This window comes from Phacochoerus africanus, chromosome 3 (assembly GCF_016906955.1).
Source record: "Phacochoerus africanus isolate WHEZ1 chromosome 3, ROS_Pafr_v1, whole genome shotgun sequence".
NCBI classification, from domain to species: domain Eukaryota; kingdom Metazoa; phylum Chordata; class Mammalia; order Artiodactyla; family Suidae; genus Phacochoerus; species Phacochoerus africanus.
The window spans coordinates 140224630-140240280 of NC_062546.1; the positions used below are offsets into that span (position 1 = coordinate 140224630).

A 15651-nucleotide genomic window follows, 5' to 3' on the forward strand; every position below is an offset into this window, starting at 1 on the left:
CAGGCATACCTGTTTACCACACACACAAAAAAGAAACACTCTTCTCCTGAAACTATGAATCAATTAGTTGTCTGGCAGAGCACATACCGAAAACATTTTTTTTTTTTTAATCCTGTTAGCTTTGCCTGACTCCTTTTATACTCCTAAATCAGAGGCAATGCCTTAGCTTGTTATCAGGAGGCGGCCTCAGGCTATTTACAGGCATCAGAATAATAGTTTTTTTAACCTTTCTGAGAAATTACCACCCAGCACTGTCCCATAAAACAATGGTGATGGAACTAGTCACAACTGTATCTTCAATATCCAATAATGCACTTAGTGGATAGTGCAGATTACAAACCTAAAATTAAATAAATCAAATACAGTTCCTCAGCTGCACTAGTCACAGTTGGCGACTGAGCACTTGAAAATGTGGCCAGCGTCACCAAGGAACTGGATTTAATTTTTTTAAAGACTACTTTTTGAAAGCAGTTTTAGGCTCACAGCAAAAGTTAAGAGGATGGCAACAATTTCCCATATACCTCCTGCCCCCACACATGCCTGGTGGCATTCCCATTAGTAACAGCCCCCAACAGAGAGGAACATTTGCTACAACTGATAAACCTACCCTGGCACATCCTTTATCACTCAAAGCCCACAGTTTGGAGTTCCTGTGGTGGCTAAGCACAACGAACCCAACTAGCATCCACGAGGATTCAGGTTTGATCCCTGGTCCTGCTCAGTGCATTAAGGATCCAGCATTGCCATGAGCTGTGGCACAGGTGGCAGATGCAGCTCGGATCCTGAATTGCTGTGGCTGAGACAGGATTAACATGGCGGAATAGAAGGATTGGAGCTCAACTTCTCTCCTAAAAACAACAAAATTCACAATAAAAGACTGAGCATTCTTGACTCAAATGGACCAGAAACCTTAAAAAAGATATCCTACTCCAGAAGAAAAAGAGGAGGACACATCAAGAGGTAGGAGGGGTGATTTCGTGATATAAACAACCCCATACCTCCTGGGTGGGAAGCTCCACAGACTGAAAACTAACTGGTTCACAAAGAGACTCACCTGCAGGAGTGAGAGTTCTGAGCCCCACATCAAAATCTCAAGTGTGGGGATCTGGCACAGGGAGAAACAGCCCCTGGAGCATCTGGCATTGAAGGCCAGTGGGGCTTGTATGCAGGAGCTCCACGGGACTGGGGGAAATGGAGACCCCATTCTTAAAAGGCGCACATGGACTTTCACGTGCACTGAGTCCCAGGGCAAAGCAAGGTCTCCATGGGAATCTGGGTCAAACCTGACTGCAGTTCTTGGAGGACATCCTGGGAAAACTGGGGTGAATGTGGCTTGTTGTTGGGGAAGGACATTGGAAGCAAAGCTCTTGGGAATATAAGCAGCTGTGCCTTTCTCTGGAGGTGGCCATTTTGGGAAAATCTGGCCCCACCCATCAGTCAGTGCTGAGAAGTCCCAGGGCAAACAACAATCCAGGTGGGATCACAGCCCCACCCCTCAGTAAACAGGCTACCTAAAGACCCCTCAGGCACACAGCTGCCTCTAATCCCATCCAGAGACTAAGCCCCACCCACCAGAGTGATTAGAATCGGCTCCACCTACCAGGGGGCAGGCATCAGCCCCTCCCATCAGGAAGCCTACAGCAAGCCCCCCATACCAACTTCAGCCACAGGGGGGCAGACATCAGAAGTAAGAGAGGCTACAATGCTATTATCTGTCAAAAGGTCACCACACCAAAAACCTATAAAAATGAAAAGACAGAGAACTATAACTCAGATGAGGGAGAAAGGAAAACCCCAGAAAATCAGCTAAGTGATGGGGAGATTATCAGCATCCAGGAAAAAGACTTTAGACTGTTGATGCTGAAGAAGATGCAAGACATTGGAAATAAACTGGAGGCAAAGATGGATAACTTACAGGAAACACTGACCAAAGAGATGCAAGATATAAAACTTAAACAAGAAGAGATGCAAAATACAATAACTGAAATAAAAAATTCACTAGAAGCAGCTAACAGCAGAATATAGGAGGCAGAAGAACGAATAAGTGAGATGGAGGACAGATTAGAAGAAATTATGGATGCAGAACAGAAAAGAGAAAAAAGATTGAAAACAAATGAAGAGAGTCTCAGGGAACTCTGGGACAATGTTAAACACACCAACATCCGTATTATAGGGGTATCAGAGGGAGAAGAGAGAGAAGGGGACAGAAAAAATATTCCAAGAGATAATAACTGAAAACTTCCCTAACATGGGAAGGAATCAGTCACTCAAATCCAGGAAGCACAATGAGTACCATATAAAATAAACCCAAGGAGGAACACCCCGAGACACATATTAATCAAACTGACCAAAATTAAAGACAAAGAGAAAATCTTGAAAGCAGCTAGGGAAAAGAAACAAATAACATACAAGGGAACCCCAATAAGGTTATCAGCTGATTTTTCAGCAGAATCTCTGCAGGCCAGAAGAGAGTGGCATGATATACTTAACGTGATGAAAGGAAAAAACCTCCAACCAAGATTACTCGACCCAGCAAGGAACTCATTCAGATTTGAAGGAGAAATCAAATTCAGATTTGAAGGAGAAATCAAAACCTTCACAGATAAGCAAAAGCTGAGAGAATTCAGCAACACTAAACCAGCCTTACGACAAATACTAAAGGAACTTCTCTAGGCAGAAAAGAACAAGAGAAGAAGGAAAGAAAAAAGAGTAGCAAAAACAAATCCAAAACAATTACTAACATGGCAATAAGAACATACATATCAATACTTACCTTAAATGTTAATGGACTAAACGCCCCAACCAAAAGACAGACTGGCTGAATGGATACAAAAACAAGACCCATATATATATATGCTGTCTTCAAGAGACCCACTTCACTTCTAGGGGCACATACCAATTGAAAGTGAGAGGATGGAAGAAAATATTTCATGCAAACGGGGATCAAAAGAAAGCTGGAGTAGCAATACTCATATCAGACAAAGTAGACTTTAAAATGAAGACTATTTTAAGAGACAAGGAAGGACATTACATAATGATCAAAGGATCAATCCAAGAAGAAGATATAACAATTTTAAATATCTACACACCCAACATAGGTTCACCACAATACATAAGGCAACTGCTAACAACCTTAAAAGGACAAATCAACAATAACATAATCATAGTCAGAGACTTTAACACCACACTTACAGCAATGGACAGATCATCCAGACAGAAAATCAATAAGGAAACCCAGGTCCCGAATGAAGCATTAGACCAGATGGACTTAATAGATATTTATAGGACATTCCATCCAAAAGCAACAGAACACACATTCTTCTCAATTGCACATGGAACATTCTCTAAGACTGATCATATCCTGGGCTACAAAACCATCCTCGGTAACTTTAAGAAAATTGAAATCATATCAAGCATCTTTTCTGACCACAATGCTATACAACTGGAAATCAAAAAGAAAAAAAAAATGCAAAAAACACAAACACATGGAGACTAAACAACATGCTACTAAACAACCAATGGATCACTGAAGAAATCAAAGAGGAAATTAAAAAATACCTAGCAGCAAATGAAGATACAACACTCCAAAACCTACGGGATGCAGCAAAAGCCGTTCTAACAGGAAAGTTTATAGCAATACAAGCCCACCTCAGAAACAAGAAAAAGCTCAAATAAACAAGCTAACTTTACATCTAAAGCAGCTCGAGAGAGAAGAACAGACAAGACCTAAAGTTAGTAGAAGGAAAGAAATCATAAACATCAGAGCAGAAATCAATGAAATAGAAACAAAGAAAACCATAGAAAAGATTAATGAAATGAAAAGCTGGTTCTTTGAAGAGATCAACAAAACTGAATTGCTGTGGCTGTGGTATAGGCCAGCAGCTGCAGTTCTGATTCGACCCCTAGGGCTGCGAACCTGAATACATCTCGGGTGCAGCCCTAAAATGGAAAAAAAAAAAAGGCCCACGGTTTACATTAGGGCTCACTCTCAGAGTTGTACATTAGATGGGTTTGGACAAATGTATAATAACATGCATCCATCACTATTGTGTCACACAGAGCAGTTCCACTGCTCTGAACATCCTCTGTGCCCCACCTATTCTTCCCTCACCACTCCCAAAATTTTTTAATTTTAATTAATTCAAATTGAAAATCAGTGGCTCAGTGGTAATGAACCCAATTAGTATCCATGAGGACGCCTGGCTTCGATAAGTGGGTTAAGGCTCCAGCATTGCCGTGAGCTGTGGTATAGGTCGCAGATGTGGCTCGAATCCAGCGTTGCTGTGGCTGTGGTGTCAGCCAGCAGCTACAGCTCCAAATCGACTTCTAGCCTGGAACCCTCCATATGCTGCAGATGCAGCCTTAAAAAGACCAAAAAAAAAAAAAAAAAAAATTTAAATAGCCACAAGTGGCCAGTGCCTACCAAACCAGAGAGCTCAGAACTAGACTCTGCTAAGAATGGCACTGCTATTCTCACTGCTATAAAGTTATCAGCCTGACAGCAGGGACCTGGTTCGAGTGCAGAAGCTTTGCTCCAGCTGATGATCAGCCCTGAAGAACAACTACTTGCTGCTCTTCAACCTTTTATTTGCCGACACATCCCCTCTACCTCACTGACAGTATCTAACCAAGAATTAAAAATATAGTCTATTGTAACAGCCCAGGCAAAAGGCAATGGTTGAAATGAAACTATTTTATGTTTATATACCACCTGTTACATGTTAAATAAACATGTCCTGATAAAGAACTAAACATATGTATAAAGACCATTTTAACCCCTCTAAAGAAATACACATTTACTATAATATCTACATGGTAAATATGTTCCCAGATATATATATTTACTTTATTAAAATGGTAGTGATAAAATTTACTGAGTGGATAATATTTCTAACTTCTTCCTTCCCATCAGTGAGGAATCAACATGATGTAAGTAGAAGAAAATACTGAACTAGGTAAGAAGCACTGGCCTGAAATTCTAAGGGCTTCTGGAGCACAGGCAAATTGCTTCAATTTAGGCAGTTATAAGAGTCTTCAGTTGTAAAACAAAGGAGAAGAAATGGACTTTCTCTTTGGTCTCTTCCAAAATTAAATTTCCTTATCCCCCTACAGTCTTAGGCCACTCCTCACTTAGGAACTGACTTATAAAAGCCAGCGCTGACCATCATTCCTTCCCCTGGGCACTCTCTTCCCCCATTTTGAGTTACCCCATAATTAAGAAAGGGGATGGTGACACTGCCCATTTCAAAGGAAGGAAGAAAGGAAAGGAGAAAGGAAGCAAAAGAGGAAGTAAGGAAGGGAAGAAAGAAAGACAGACCAAATAATTCAAACTAAAGTGTAAGCAACAGGGAGTTCCTATTGTGACTCAGTGGGTTAAGGACCCAATATAGACTCTGAGCGGACACAGGTTCGATGCCTGGCCTCACTCAGTGAGTTAAGGATCTGGCATCGCCACAAGGTGCGGCACAGGTCATAGAGATATCTCGGATATGGTATTGCCGTGGCTATGGCCTAGGCCCCAGCTGCAGCTCACATTCCACCCCTGGCCTGAGAACTTCCCTATGATGAAGGTGCAGCCATAAAACGGGGAAAAAAAAAAAAAGTAAGCGATACAAGATAAGCCAATAGGCACAAATCCAGAAAATACAATCCTTTTCAAGCCCCAAACTGAACAGGGCAGACAGAAAGCAACTGGAATGCCCCTTACCACAAACCCTGGTACAAATTGATGCTACCAGTTCAAATCAAATCACAAACACTTCTAAGACTACAACCATCAACAGAGAAATTGTGGGAAGTCAAAGGATTGTCATAGGTCACTTGTTTCTAAAATACTTCCCCAATGAAGATTTATCGTTCGTATGATAGAAAGTTATCGATCGCTACTTACCATACTAGTTCTTCTGGTAAATCAGCAACTAAACGTGGGGAACCTGAACCCCATAAACATCACCAGAATGTATATTTTCATGTAAGGGAAGAACTGAATGAGCAACCCCAGTGCTAGGCCTCTGAGTTATAATAAATGCCTCCTTGCAAGTTTGAAAATAAAACTATCTTAAGATGATGTTAAGGTCTATCTTAAAATGATGTCTTCCCATATATCAAAACATACAACTACTTTAAAAGGTCGATTCATATAATTCCTCAATGTCTAAGAAGCTAAGCCAGAGTTTACTCCCAAATAATTGGCAAATGAGAAGAAACTTGAAAAACATCAGCATTAACTCACATCGGGAGTTCCCGTCGTGGCGCAGTGGCTAACGAATCCGACTAGGAACCATGAGGTTGCGGGTTCAGTCCCTGGCCTTGCTCAGTGGGTTAAGGATCCAGCGTTGCCGTGAGCTGTGGTGTAGGTTGCAGATGCGGCTCGGATCCTGCGTTGCTGTGGCTCTGGCATAGGCTGGTGGCTACAGCTCCAATCAGACCCCTAGCCTGGGAACCTCCATATGCCATGGGAGCAGCCCAAGAAATGGCAAAAAGACGGGAAAAAAAAAAAAAAAACTCACATCAGATTTCCAAAGTGTTTATCTAAATCAATTTTCAACTAAAGCATTGCCAATCCATTCTCTAAAGCACTGCTATTTCTCCTCTGCTTCCCAGTTAAGCAAATCTAAAATGCCTCTTTATTTATTATAATGAATTCTTCTTTAGCAGCAAAAACTTGACCGATGAAGAGCAGATTTGAAAAAAGAAACACCTTTGGCCATCTTGGAGTTGCTTATAATAATTTAACCCATACTGCCCTAGAAGAAAATGTAAAACTTCACATGATCACATGAAGAATATTTTTAATGGGGAAAAAAAAACTTTTCAAAAAAAAATACACCATAGAGGAATTATAAGACCTATCAGACTGGTTTTGACTTTTCAAAGACCCAGTTCTATGGTCTTAGCATGTACACACCACCAATCCTATCACTCTCAGTCCCTTTTCGTTTATAAAAACATAATTTCTGCCATTATAACAACCTTTGCAAACCACCTCTCCCAATATCCTGCTGCTGCGTCCCACCTGTATCCCTGGTCTTCTCTACCAGTCCTGATTTCTACACAGCAAGAGGCCCCACAGAACTTCAAGGTTGGGTTATATATAGCTACGCAAACAGCAAGAGAGAGGTCATGCGTACACCCAAGAAAGGAAAGCTCTTGAGAAGGAGAGGCGTGTGGGGACTTCCCCAGCCTGCCTAAGTAAAAGGATATGGCAACGGTGGCAGGGAGCTCCGGGTCCTTTAATCTGGAGAGGCCACCTCGCAGAACGATGACCTCAGGAAAGCCAGGCTTCCACCTGCCTGCCTGCCTACCTGGGCGGCTCAGGCAGGTGGACGTACTCAAAGTGCTTACTCTTGATCTGGGAGGATTAATGAGCTAATTTCTACAGAGCCCTTTAAGCTGATTGGCCCAGACACAACTAAATAAGCATCACCATTAACCATAGGCAAGATTAAATCTTGAGGATTCAGGGAGGCAAACATTTAGAAGTGAGGCAATGTTCCTCTTCTCCAAGAAGGGGGCGGAGTATTTATCCCCCAAATTCCTACTTTCATCCAGAAAACATTTATCAAATCCTTCATAGGAGGAGCCAAAGACCTGTCCTCAAGGAGGAGTTGACATCAGGATGGACCAGAAGGCAAGCAATCTGCACTGGGTATGAGGACTGCCAGGGGTCAAAGAGCCAGCAGAGGGGAAGGAGGCTCAGAGCCGGAGACTGTTTCTGTGAAGAGAAATCATTTCTTCCAGGTCTTAAAACAGAGCCTATATCAGAGTGTGTTCTGTTTATGCATCAAGCTATACATTTAGGAGCTCCAACTGTGACACACTGGGTTAAGAACCTGACTGCAGTAGCTCAGGTCACAGCAGAGGTGCAGGTTCAATCCCGGGCCCGGTGCAGTAGATGAAAGGATCCAGCATTGCTGCAGCTGTGGTTCAGGTCACAGCTATAGCTCAGATTCAATCCCTGGCCCAGGAACTTCCATATGCCTCGGGTGTGGCCATTAAAAAAAAAAAAAAAAAGCTACACATTTATGATATGTACACTATTCCACATGCACATTATACTTCAATAAAGGTAACGCTTAAAAGGAAAGACAAGAGCTCTCTGTTAAACAGATGAAGGGGAGGGGAAGGGGGTGTTGAACAGTGTTCCAAGCAGAGGGAAAACCTGCCTATCAGGAAAGCATGCAGCATTTCAGCAACTGGAAAAGGTTCCCACTGACTGGGAATCTGCCCTGAGAATGGAAATGATTGGGGAGGGGCGGGGGTGGGGGAGGCATGGTTACTGAACAGGAGACAAGAGACAATTCCAAAAGGCCTTAAACACTTGCTCAGAGCTCATCTTATGGATGATGGAAGAGCCACTAAAGGTGTTTAAGCCTAGGGGGTAACTGATAAAAAATTTGGTACAGCAGAATCACTTTGGCCAGCAGTGCACACTGGAGCGGGAAGCAAGGCCTGAGACAAGGAACCTGTCATAGGAAGTTATGACAATCATGCAAGTGAGAACCGCTAAGGGATGAACTAGACCGCCCATGGCATCAAGGATGCAGACCGTTTGGGCCTGAGGACCAATCAGATGTGGGAGATGGAGGTCATTTATAAGTGGAAGGAAGAGCAGAGAGGCAAGGAAGGAGAAAGCAGGGCAGGAGGGATGACTCTCTGCAGACAGATGCCCCTATCCTCTCACTGGCTGGGGCATGCAGGGACAACTTCTTTTCGTCAGCAGCATTTCCTGCCAGGGCAGCGGCCTCCGCAGGGCGAACTTAGAGGTGGAAGAAAAGTGTAGTCTGAGAAGGCTGCTCACAGAGCCTGCTTGTGACTGGCCCGTTCCTCCAGCAACCTTCCTGCAGGATGCTCTCATCACTTGTCAGAGGGCCATCTGGCACCTGAAGCCCTGAGCTGTCCGATTCCACAGGTCTCTGCAGCTTCCTCCCCGCAGGGGCCTCTGGCTCCCCCGACAGCTGCCTGCCCACCCACCCACCCACCGGAAGGCGGGGACAAGAGGCGCGATCTCCCGTCAGCATCCACCCCCCAGGGCCCAGCACAAATGGAGCAGAGAAACTCTAAGCCACTCCCAATCTTGCCAGAGACAGGGCAGTGCTCTCTCCCGGTTACTTGGATTTGATGAGGCAACACAGTGTACAGCAGTGGTGGCTCTGACTCCTGGAGAGCTCGCCCTGGGCCAGGCACTATTCTAAGTGCTTCAGAGTCTCCCTTTGCTCGCAACCCTATTGTTAGTATCGCCAGGTTACAAATAAGGAAACTGAGTGCAGACGCCTCTAAGTACCCGCTCAAGGCCGAGAGGCCAGGGCCTGCCATTGCCAGGATATGAAACAGACCAGACCAGACTCCAGAGCGCATCACATTTTTATTTCCTCTCCAACGCCATGAAAAAATGTGGGCTAGAAGAGACTAAGAGACAGGGGGAAATTCATCACGTTATCAACCACAATTCAAAATGCATATATAGCGCAAGTACTGCGTAATTCTACCGTTAAGTTTCTCTTAACCAAGAGATTATTCCATGTGCTAATTTGAACAGAGCACATAAAGGCATTTCTGTTGCAAATATAATTAACACCACTGTACACTCAGCAAACGGCTGCAATGGTAAATCTTACTCGTATATTTTACTACGATAAAAAAAAAAAACCCACAAAAAGAACAGTTCTATATACATTTTTCTCCATACCAAAAAAAAAGTAAAATGATACGAAAATCAAAACCCCTGTCTTAAACCAACCTTCTCAGGCCTCTCTCAATCTTAAAAAAAAAAAAAAAAAGCCAAATTAACAAAGCAAAAGCAGCAGCAAGGCAGCCCAGTTTAAAGGTCTGGGAAATCAGAATATATACTCAGCGCTCCAGCCCCCTGAGGTCTCACGCAAAAGAGCATCACCCAGGGTGGCTCCCAATGTCCTAAGGAGCCCTCTAGAACATCTATAAAGCCAGTTCTAATCCTTAAACCATAGAGCTGCACAGAACCTCTGAGAGCAGAGCAGGGGTGCCCTAGGCTGCTGCTCCTGGAAGATCTGGCCATTTGCCTATGGCCTGCACCTGGGGAAAACACAATGGAATGTTTCAACAAAGCCACAGGCAAGAAGTACAGAGGACCCTTCTGTCAAACTACAGGTTAGGGGTCTAGGGACCAAATTCTTTTTGTTGACTAGGACTGAAAATTAAATAGGTGGTACTTTTAGATCATTGTAAATGGCTGTCCAGGACAAAAGGGAAGCAATGCTGAGAAATCAGGTAAAAAACTACAGAAAGGCTCATCCTGGGTGGTGGGGGGGAACACTAAGAAAATCAAACAAATTCTGAGGCACAAGTTAATGTCTCTCAGAGGAAAACCAACAAAGATATCAGCCCCTGCAGGAATGATCTGATTCAAATACGGCAACTCATGTTGCAATGACTACAACTCTTCGACAGAAGAAGTCCCTGAGGTTGTTCAATCTATTAAGGATGTCAAGATTTACATGATTCTCCTTTTGTTCTTTGTTTAGCAAATCAAGGTGATACTATTGATTCCAACAAATAGTTGAGAGCCCCATATACTTCCAAAAAATGCATTTGAGAGTAAGATGGGGGAAGGAGGTAAGGAACAAAGATTGAGGAGACAAGGGTATATATAAACAAAGCTAGAACACCTCCCAAAAGCAGTCAATTCCATAGAAGACATATACATTTGAATCTACTTATACCGACGGCTGAAAGAAGAAATTTCATCATTTCACAACATTCTTAACTCTTTTCTAAGTAGAAAGCTCGCTCCCACAGATTTCACATCTTTCCCAGGTCTCACATAATCTCCTGAACAGATTACCCCAAAGAGCATTACAAACTCTCCACTGATCTTTTACTACATAAGAACAACAATATAACAAAGAGAAAACATTATTTTTAGACTTGCAAAATCCTGTGTTTATTTTTCTAAAAAGAAGTCAAACAACTGAACCTGTTTTGTTTGGACTTTAGTTAAACCTCTTCTCTCCTAATCCTGAGGCCCCAACCTCTGCCAGAGGAAACGAAGAAAAAGTGCTCTGTGCCACGCTGGAAAGTTTAAACACCTTGCCTTCCCAGCCTTCTGTTCAGGTACATCCGAGCCTCCTGCTGGTCACGGTTCACAATGCCTGAGCCCTATCATATGACACCTGCCTTGTGGCCAGAAGTGAAGGCTGTCCACCTGCATTCATGTTGAAACTGGTTCAGTGTTTGAACTACTAACTTCTGGGTGTAATGTTTAAGCAAAAGTGCTTAACTACAAGTTCATTCTTAATTACTCAACTAGCATTAAACACTAAATGGAAATGGGTTTGTAATTCCCTATAAACATTAAACCCTTGCAAAATCCTGTTCCCACAATTTGACTTCAATAACACAGACCCTACACAGGACATCTCTTTTATTTGTAAAAATGAGAGATACATTTAAAATGTGGAAAACCCCTTCCTGAAGTGTGAGTGTGCAAAAATCAGTGTAGAAATAATAAGCAGGTGGGGTTTTTTTAATTTAAATTTCTTTTTTTTAACTAAATTGACCAACCATAATTAACAGTGCTGCTACTGCAAGCAGAAAGAAACCCTGCAATCAATCCCATCGCTTCAGTTAACCTAAGATTGTATTCGTTTCAGTTCACAAAACTGATCAACTCAAAACATTATGTTTTCAGGGAGTTCCCATTATAGCATAGCGGAAACAAATCCAACTAGTTCCATGAGGATGTGGGTTCAAACTCTGGCCTTGGTCAGTGGGTTAAGGTAAATTGTGGTGTAGACCAGCAGCTTCAGCTCCAATTCAACCCCTAGCCTGGGAACTTCTATATGCTGCATGTATGGCCCTAAAAAGCACACACGCACCAAAAAAAACATATTTTCAAACAGAAAAATATGGGAGTTCCTGCTGTGGCACAGCAGGATCGGCGTTGTCTCTGCAATGGCCCAGGCTCTACAAGGGCATGGGTTTGATCCCTAGCCCAGTGCAGGGCCACAGGAGGTTTAGGATCTTGCACTGCCACAGCTGCAGTGTGGGTGGCAGCTGTAGCTCGGATTTGATCCCTGGCCCAGGAACTTCTATATGCTGCTGGGGGGCCAAAAAGAACAACAAAAAGGCAAAGTCTGCCTATTAACCCTAAAAATTAACAAAATTAGCACATGAAATGATTATAAGTTTTATTCTAATTCCAGAGTAAAACTCTATGGAAACTATGTGGCAAATAAATCATTCAACTTTTATGGACCATCCCTGTGTGCTGGCGACAGAGGGATAAATAAGATCCTGGAAGAGTTCACAGCTGGCTAGGAAAAGCAGCAATGGAAATAATCAAGCACCTTATAAACTTAATGACCTCAAATTCGGCTCCAGTGTCTTCTGTGGAATACCCTGCTTCCTTATTCCCCCTAGCACTGAATCCCTCCTTCGTGCTCTCCCAATGCTCACTTATCACATACTACAGAATCATTTACTTCTTGAGGGCAGGGAGCATTTTTTACTTATTTCTATATTGCCAGCACCTAGCACAGGGCTTGGGACATAGCAGGCCTTTAGATTTTGTTAAGCAAATAAAAACTATGGAGCTGTGAGTTCCCACTGTGGCGCAGTGGAACCAAATTTGACTAGTATCCATAAGGATACAGGTTCAACCCTGGCCTTTATCAGTGGGTCGGGGAACTAGCATTGCTGTGGCTGTGGTATAGGCCACCAGTTGTAACTCTGATTAGAGCCCTAGTATGGGGACTTTCATATGCCACTAGTGCAGCTTTAAAAAAGGGAAGGGAAAAAAAAAAAAAAACAGAACAAAAACTATGGAGTTACATGCTGTGAGGTATATAAAAAGAGGCAGAAAAGGCCACTACTTTGCCTTGGGAGAAGCAGCAGGCTTCTCAAGAACATTCACTCTGGCCGTGGTGGCTGAGTAAGGAGCACTACAATGGCAGGCACTTAGAGAAGAGCCAGTGAAAGGCAGCAAAGAATGGAAGGCCAGATGTTTCCTAGGACAGCTGACTATTCAGGGCACAATCAATGTGATCTGAATATGAGAGGGGGCAATCGGGTTGAGAGCAGGGAGTAAAACTGGGAAGATGAAGAGGCTGAGATAACTAAGTTAAAAGAGTTTTCACTGAATATTCTAGGCTTTGAGAAGCCCTTGAAGATATTTAATCCATGCAGACAAGACGACTCCTCCCTGGAATCTTAGGCCAAAATTTATAAAGGTCGGGGTTTTCAAAGAATTTTATGTAGAGATGCCTATTTTGGTTATTTGGAGCTTTTATATGCCAGCTTACTGTTCTGCCCATCCCTTATTTATTTATTTCAGTCTATGCTGTTTCATTCACACAGTAGCATATTATAAAGGCTCTTTTCAGCACCTAATGAAATTCTTATTATCTATTTTAATTTTCCTTAAAGGGGAGGTGGAGTGTTCTTTTTAATGAAAACAAAAAGTTATCCTGAATTCCTTTATCATCGTACTTAAATATCGAGATATGGGAAGGCAGCATCCCATCCCACTGCCAGTGAGGTCAGAAAATGAAGGCCCACCTCACCTGGAGAGTTCCCTAAGTGGGCTTAACAAGACTCTCAAAAAGGATGATCCAATAAGGACGATTCTAAGTGAAGGGTCAACACAAATCTCCTGGTCCTTCACATGCCTGGCCCTGGGAAAAGTAATGCCGGCTTCTTATCTGACTTTGCGAGGTTTTTAAAAATAAGGTGATATCTGTGAGCCGACCAGAAGGCACCAAAGGGCAGGCAGCAGATCACCGACAGCCTCGGGTTTCACTCCTGCAGCTCGGCCCTGGACCAGAGGGAAGCATCGGCCACGCACAGGGCAGGAGGCCAGGGCGCCTGCTTCCCCCAGGCGATAGTACTGGGCGGCAGGCGGAGCGCCCCGGCACCGAGACCCGGGTACCCGGGCGCGCTGGGCTGCGCGGTGAGCCAGGCAGCAGGGCGGGCGTGGAGCACCGGCTGTCAGGGAGGGAGGCCAGCATCCTCCCCTGCTTCGGGAAAGAACCTGGGCCTCCGCAACTCCTACGTATCCGAGTTACCCACCGCGAGAGGCTGGTGACCGGAGGCAGAGGCGCGGAGCTTGGAGAACAGAGGTGCGGCTGCGCCCGCTCAGTCCCCCAGGACGCGGCCCCCAGGGCGCGGCGCGGGGGCGCTGAAAGCCTAGGGCGGCGCCCCCACAACCCCACCCCGGCCACGGCTGCTTGCCAGCGTGGCCACAGACCACAGGCTGCGGCCCCGGCGCGCTGGAGAAGGGAGATGCGGCGGTGTTGCCAGGTCCCCAGCTCCGCCGACCCGGAGATCCGGGAGATAAAAGTTTGCAGCATGCGGCTCGTCTGCAGTGCGAGTCACATCCGCCGCGCCGCCTCCTGCAGCACCAGCGCTCCGAACGAACAAATAAATTAAAAAAAAAAAAAAACAAAAAACTGTTGAAGCCGGTAGGCCCCGAAGCCGGCCGCTCTGCCTCCTGGGCGTGCATGCAGGCTACCCTAGCATCCCGCGTCCCCTCCCGCCCCCGACCGCGCCTCCCACCCGGCCTCAGCGCCCGGCCTGGTCCGGCCCCGCCGCACCCGCCGCACTGACCGATAACCTCCTGCAGCTCGTACGCATCCCTGCAGATGGGCCAGCCGACCGCCTGCGCCGCGGGGGCCGGGGTCGGGGCCACGGGAGCCGCCGGGGCCGGCGCTGCTATCGCGGCCGCTGGGGCCGTCACCGCCGTTGCTGTCACCGGGGCCGCCTGCTGGGGCTGCTGGACGTGCACAGGCGAGCCGGTCGGCTCCGCCATGATGCTGCCGGAGGAGAGCGGGAGGACGCGCCGGCCGGCGGACGACCTTCCACTTAAAACTTCCCTTCCCTCGCCGCCGACACCTCTCGGCCGGCGCACGCCCTCCCCGCCTGCCGCCGCCGGAGCCAGCCACGAGGGGAGGGAGCGAGGGAGGCCGAGCCGGGCGGAGGGAGGAGGCAGCGCCGGCAGAGGCGGGGACGGGAGGAGGCGGTGGCCGCCGCGCTCGCCGCGCGCCCAGAGCCTCGCTCGCGCAGTTCTCTGTCTCTGCGAGGGGAACCGCCGCCAGGCCGCCCCCCCCCCGCCCCCGCCCCCGCCCCGGCTCTGCTCGCCGCCGGAGAAGTTTCCACCCGAGGGGAGTGAGGCCAGGTTGGGTTGGCTTTCGGGGCCCTCGCCCCCTCACTCCCTGCTTTCACTGCGCCTTTGCCCCAGACAATCAGGCTCTCCGGAAGATGTCCCCTGGGGACCCCGAGGGCGGGGTCGTTGAACCGTCACCAGGTTCTCAGATTCGGAAGTCTCCCCAACTAAAGAGAACCTGAAGTTCATTTACAAGTTAGCGAGTGAGACACCTACACGCAGGCCGTTTGTAGGACGCCGGTTAAAAAATAACCCGAGTTGTAACTTTCCGGCGCCCTACCTGCCTATATCCCTTTCCCCACCTTGCCTAATCTAATCGGAGCCCTTCTAGGTTTTTTTCTTAGTGAAACATGATTCCTTAGGTCTCTGGCTGGTCACAGACTTTCTTCATTTGTTCCAAGCCGCCTGGATCCCAGGGAGGTGATGTAAGGGCTTGCGAAGTTAGAATAAGAAAAGTAAAAGAGATTTGAACTCTGGATTTCAAATTCTAGACCCTTAATAACAAGCCACCTTAA

The 15651-nt window shown here is 45.9% G+C and overlaps 1 protein-coding gene across 1 annotated transcript in view; it reads right to left on the bottom strand.

The window, feature by feature from the left end:
* STK39 (serine/threonine kinase 39) overlaps positions 1–15076 on the bottom strand; it is a 306680-nt gene extending 291604 nt beyond the window's left edge. The window contains exon 1 of the mRNA XM_047772806.1: positions 14581–15076. Within this exon, the coding sequence (XP_047628762.1) occupies positions 14581–14782 (202 nt within the window). The 5' untranslated portion in view covers positions 14783–15076. The remainder of the gene's footprint in view (positions 1–14580) is intronic.
* Between the last annotated feature and the right edge of the window lie 575 nt (positions 15077–15651).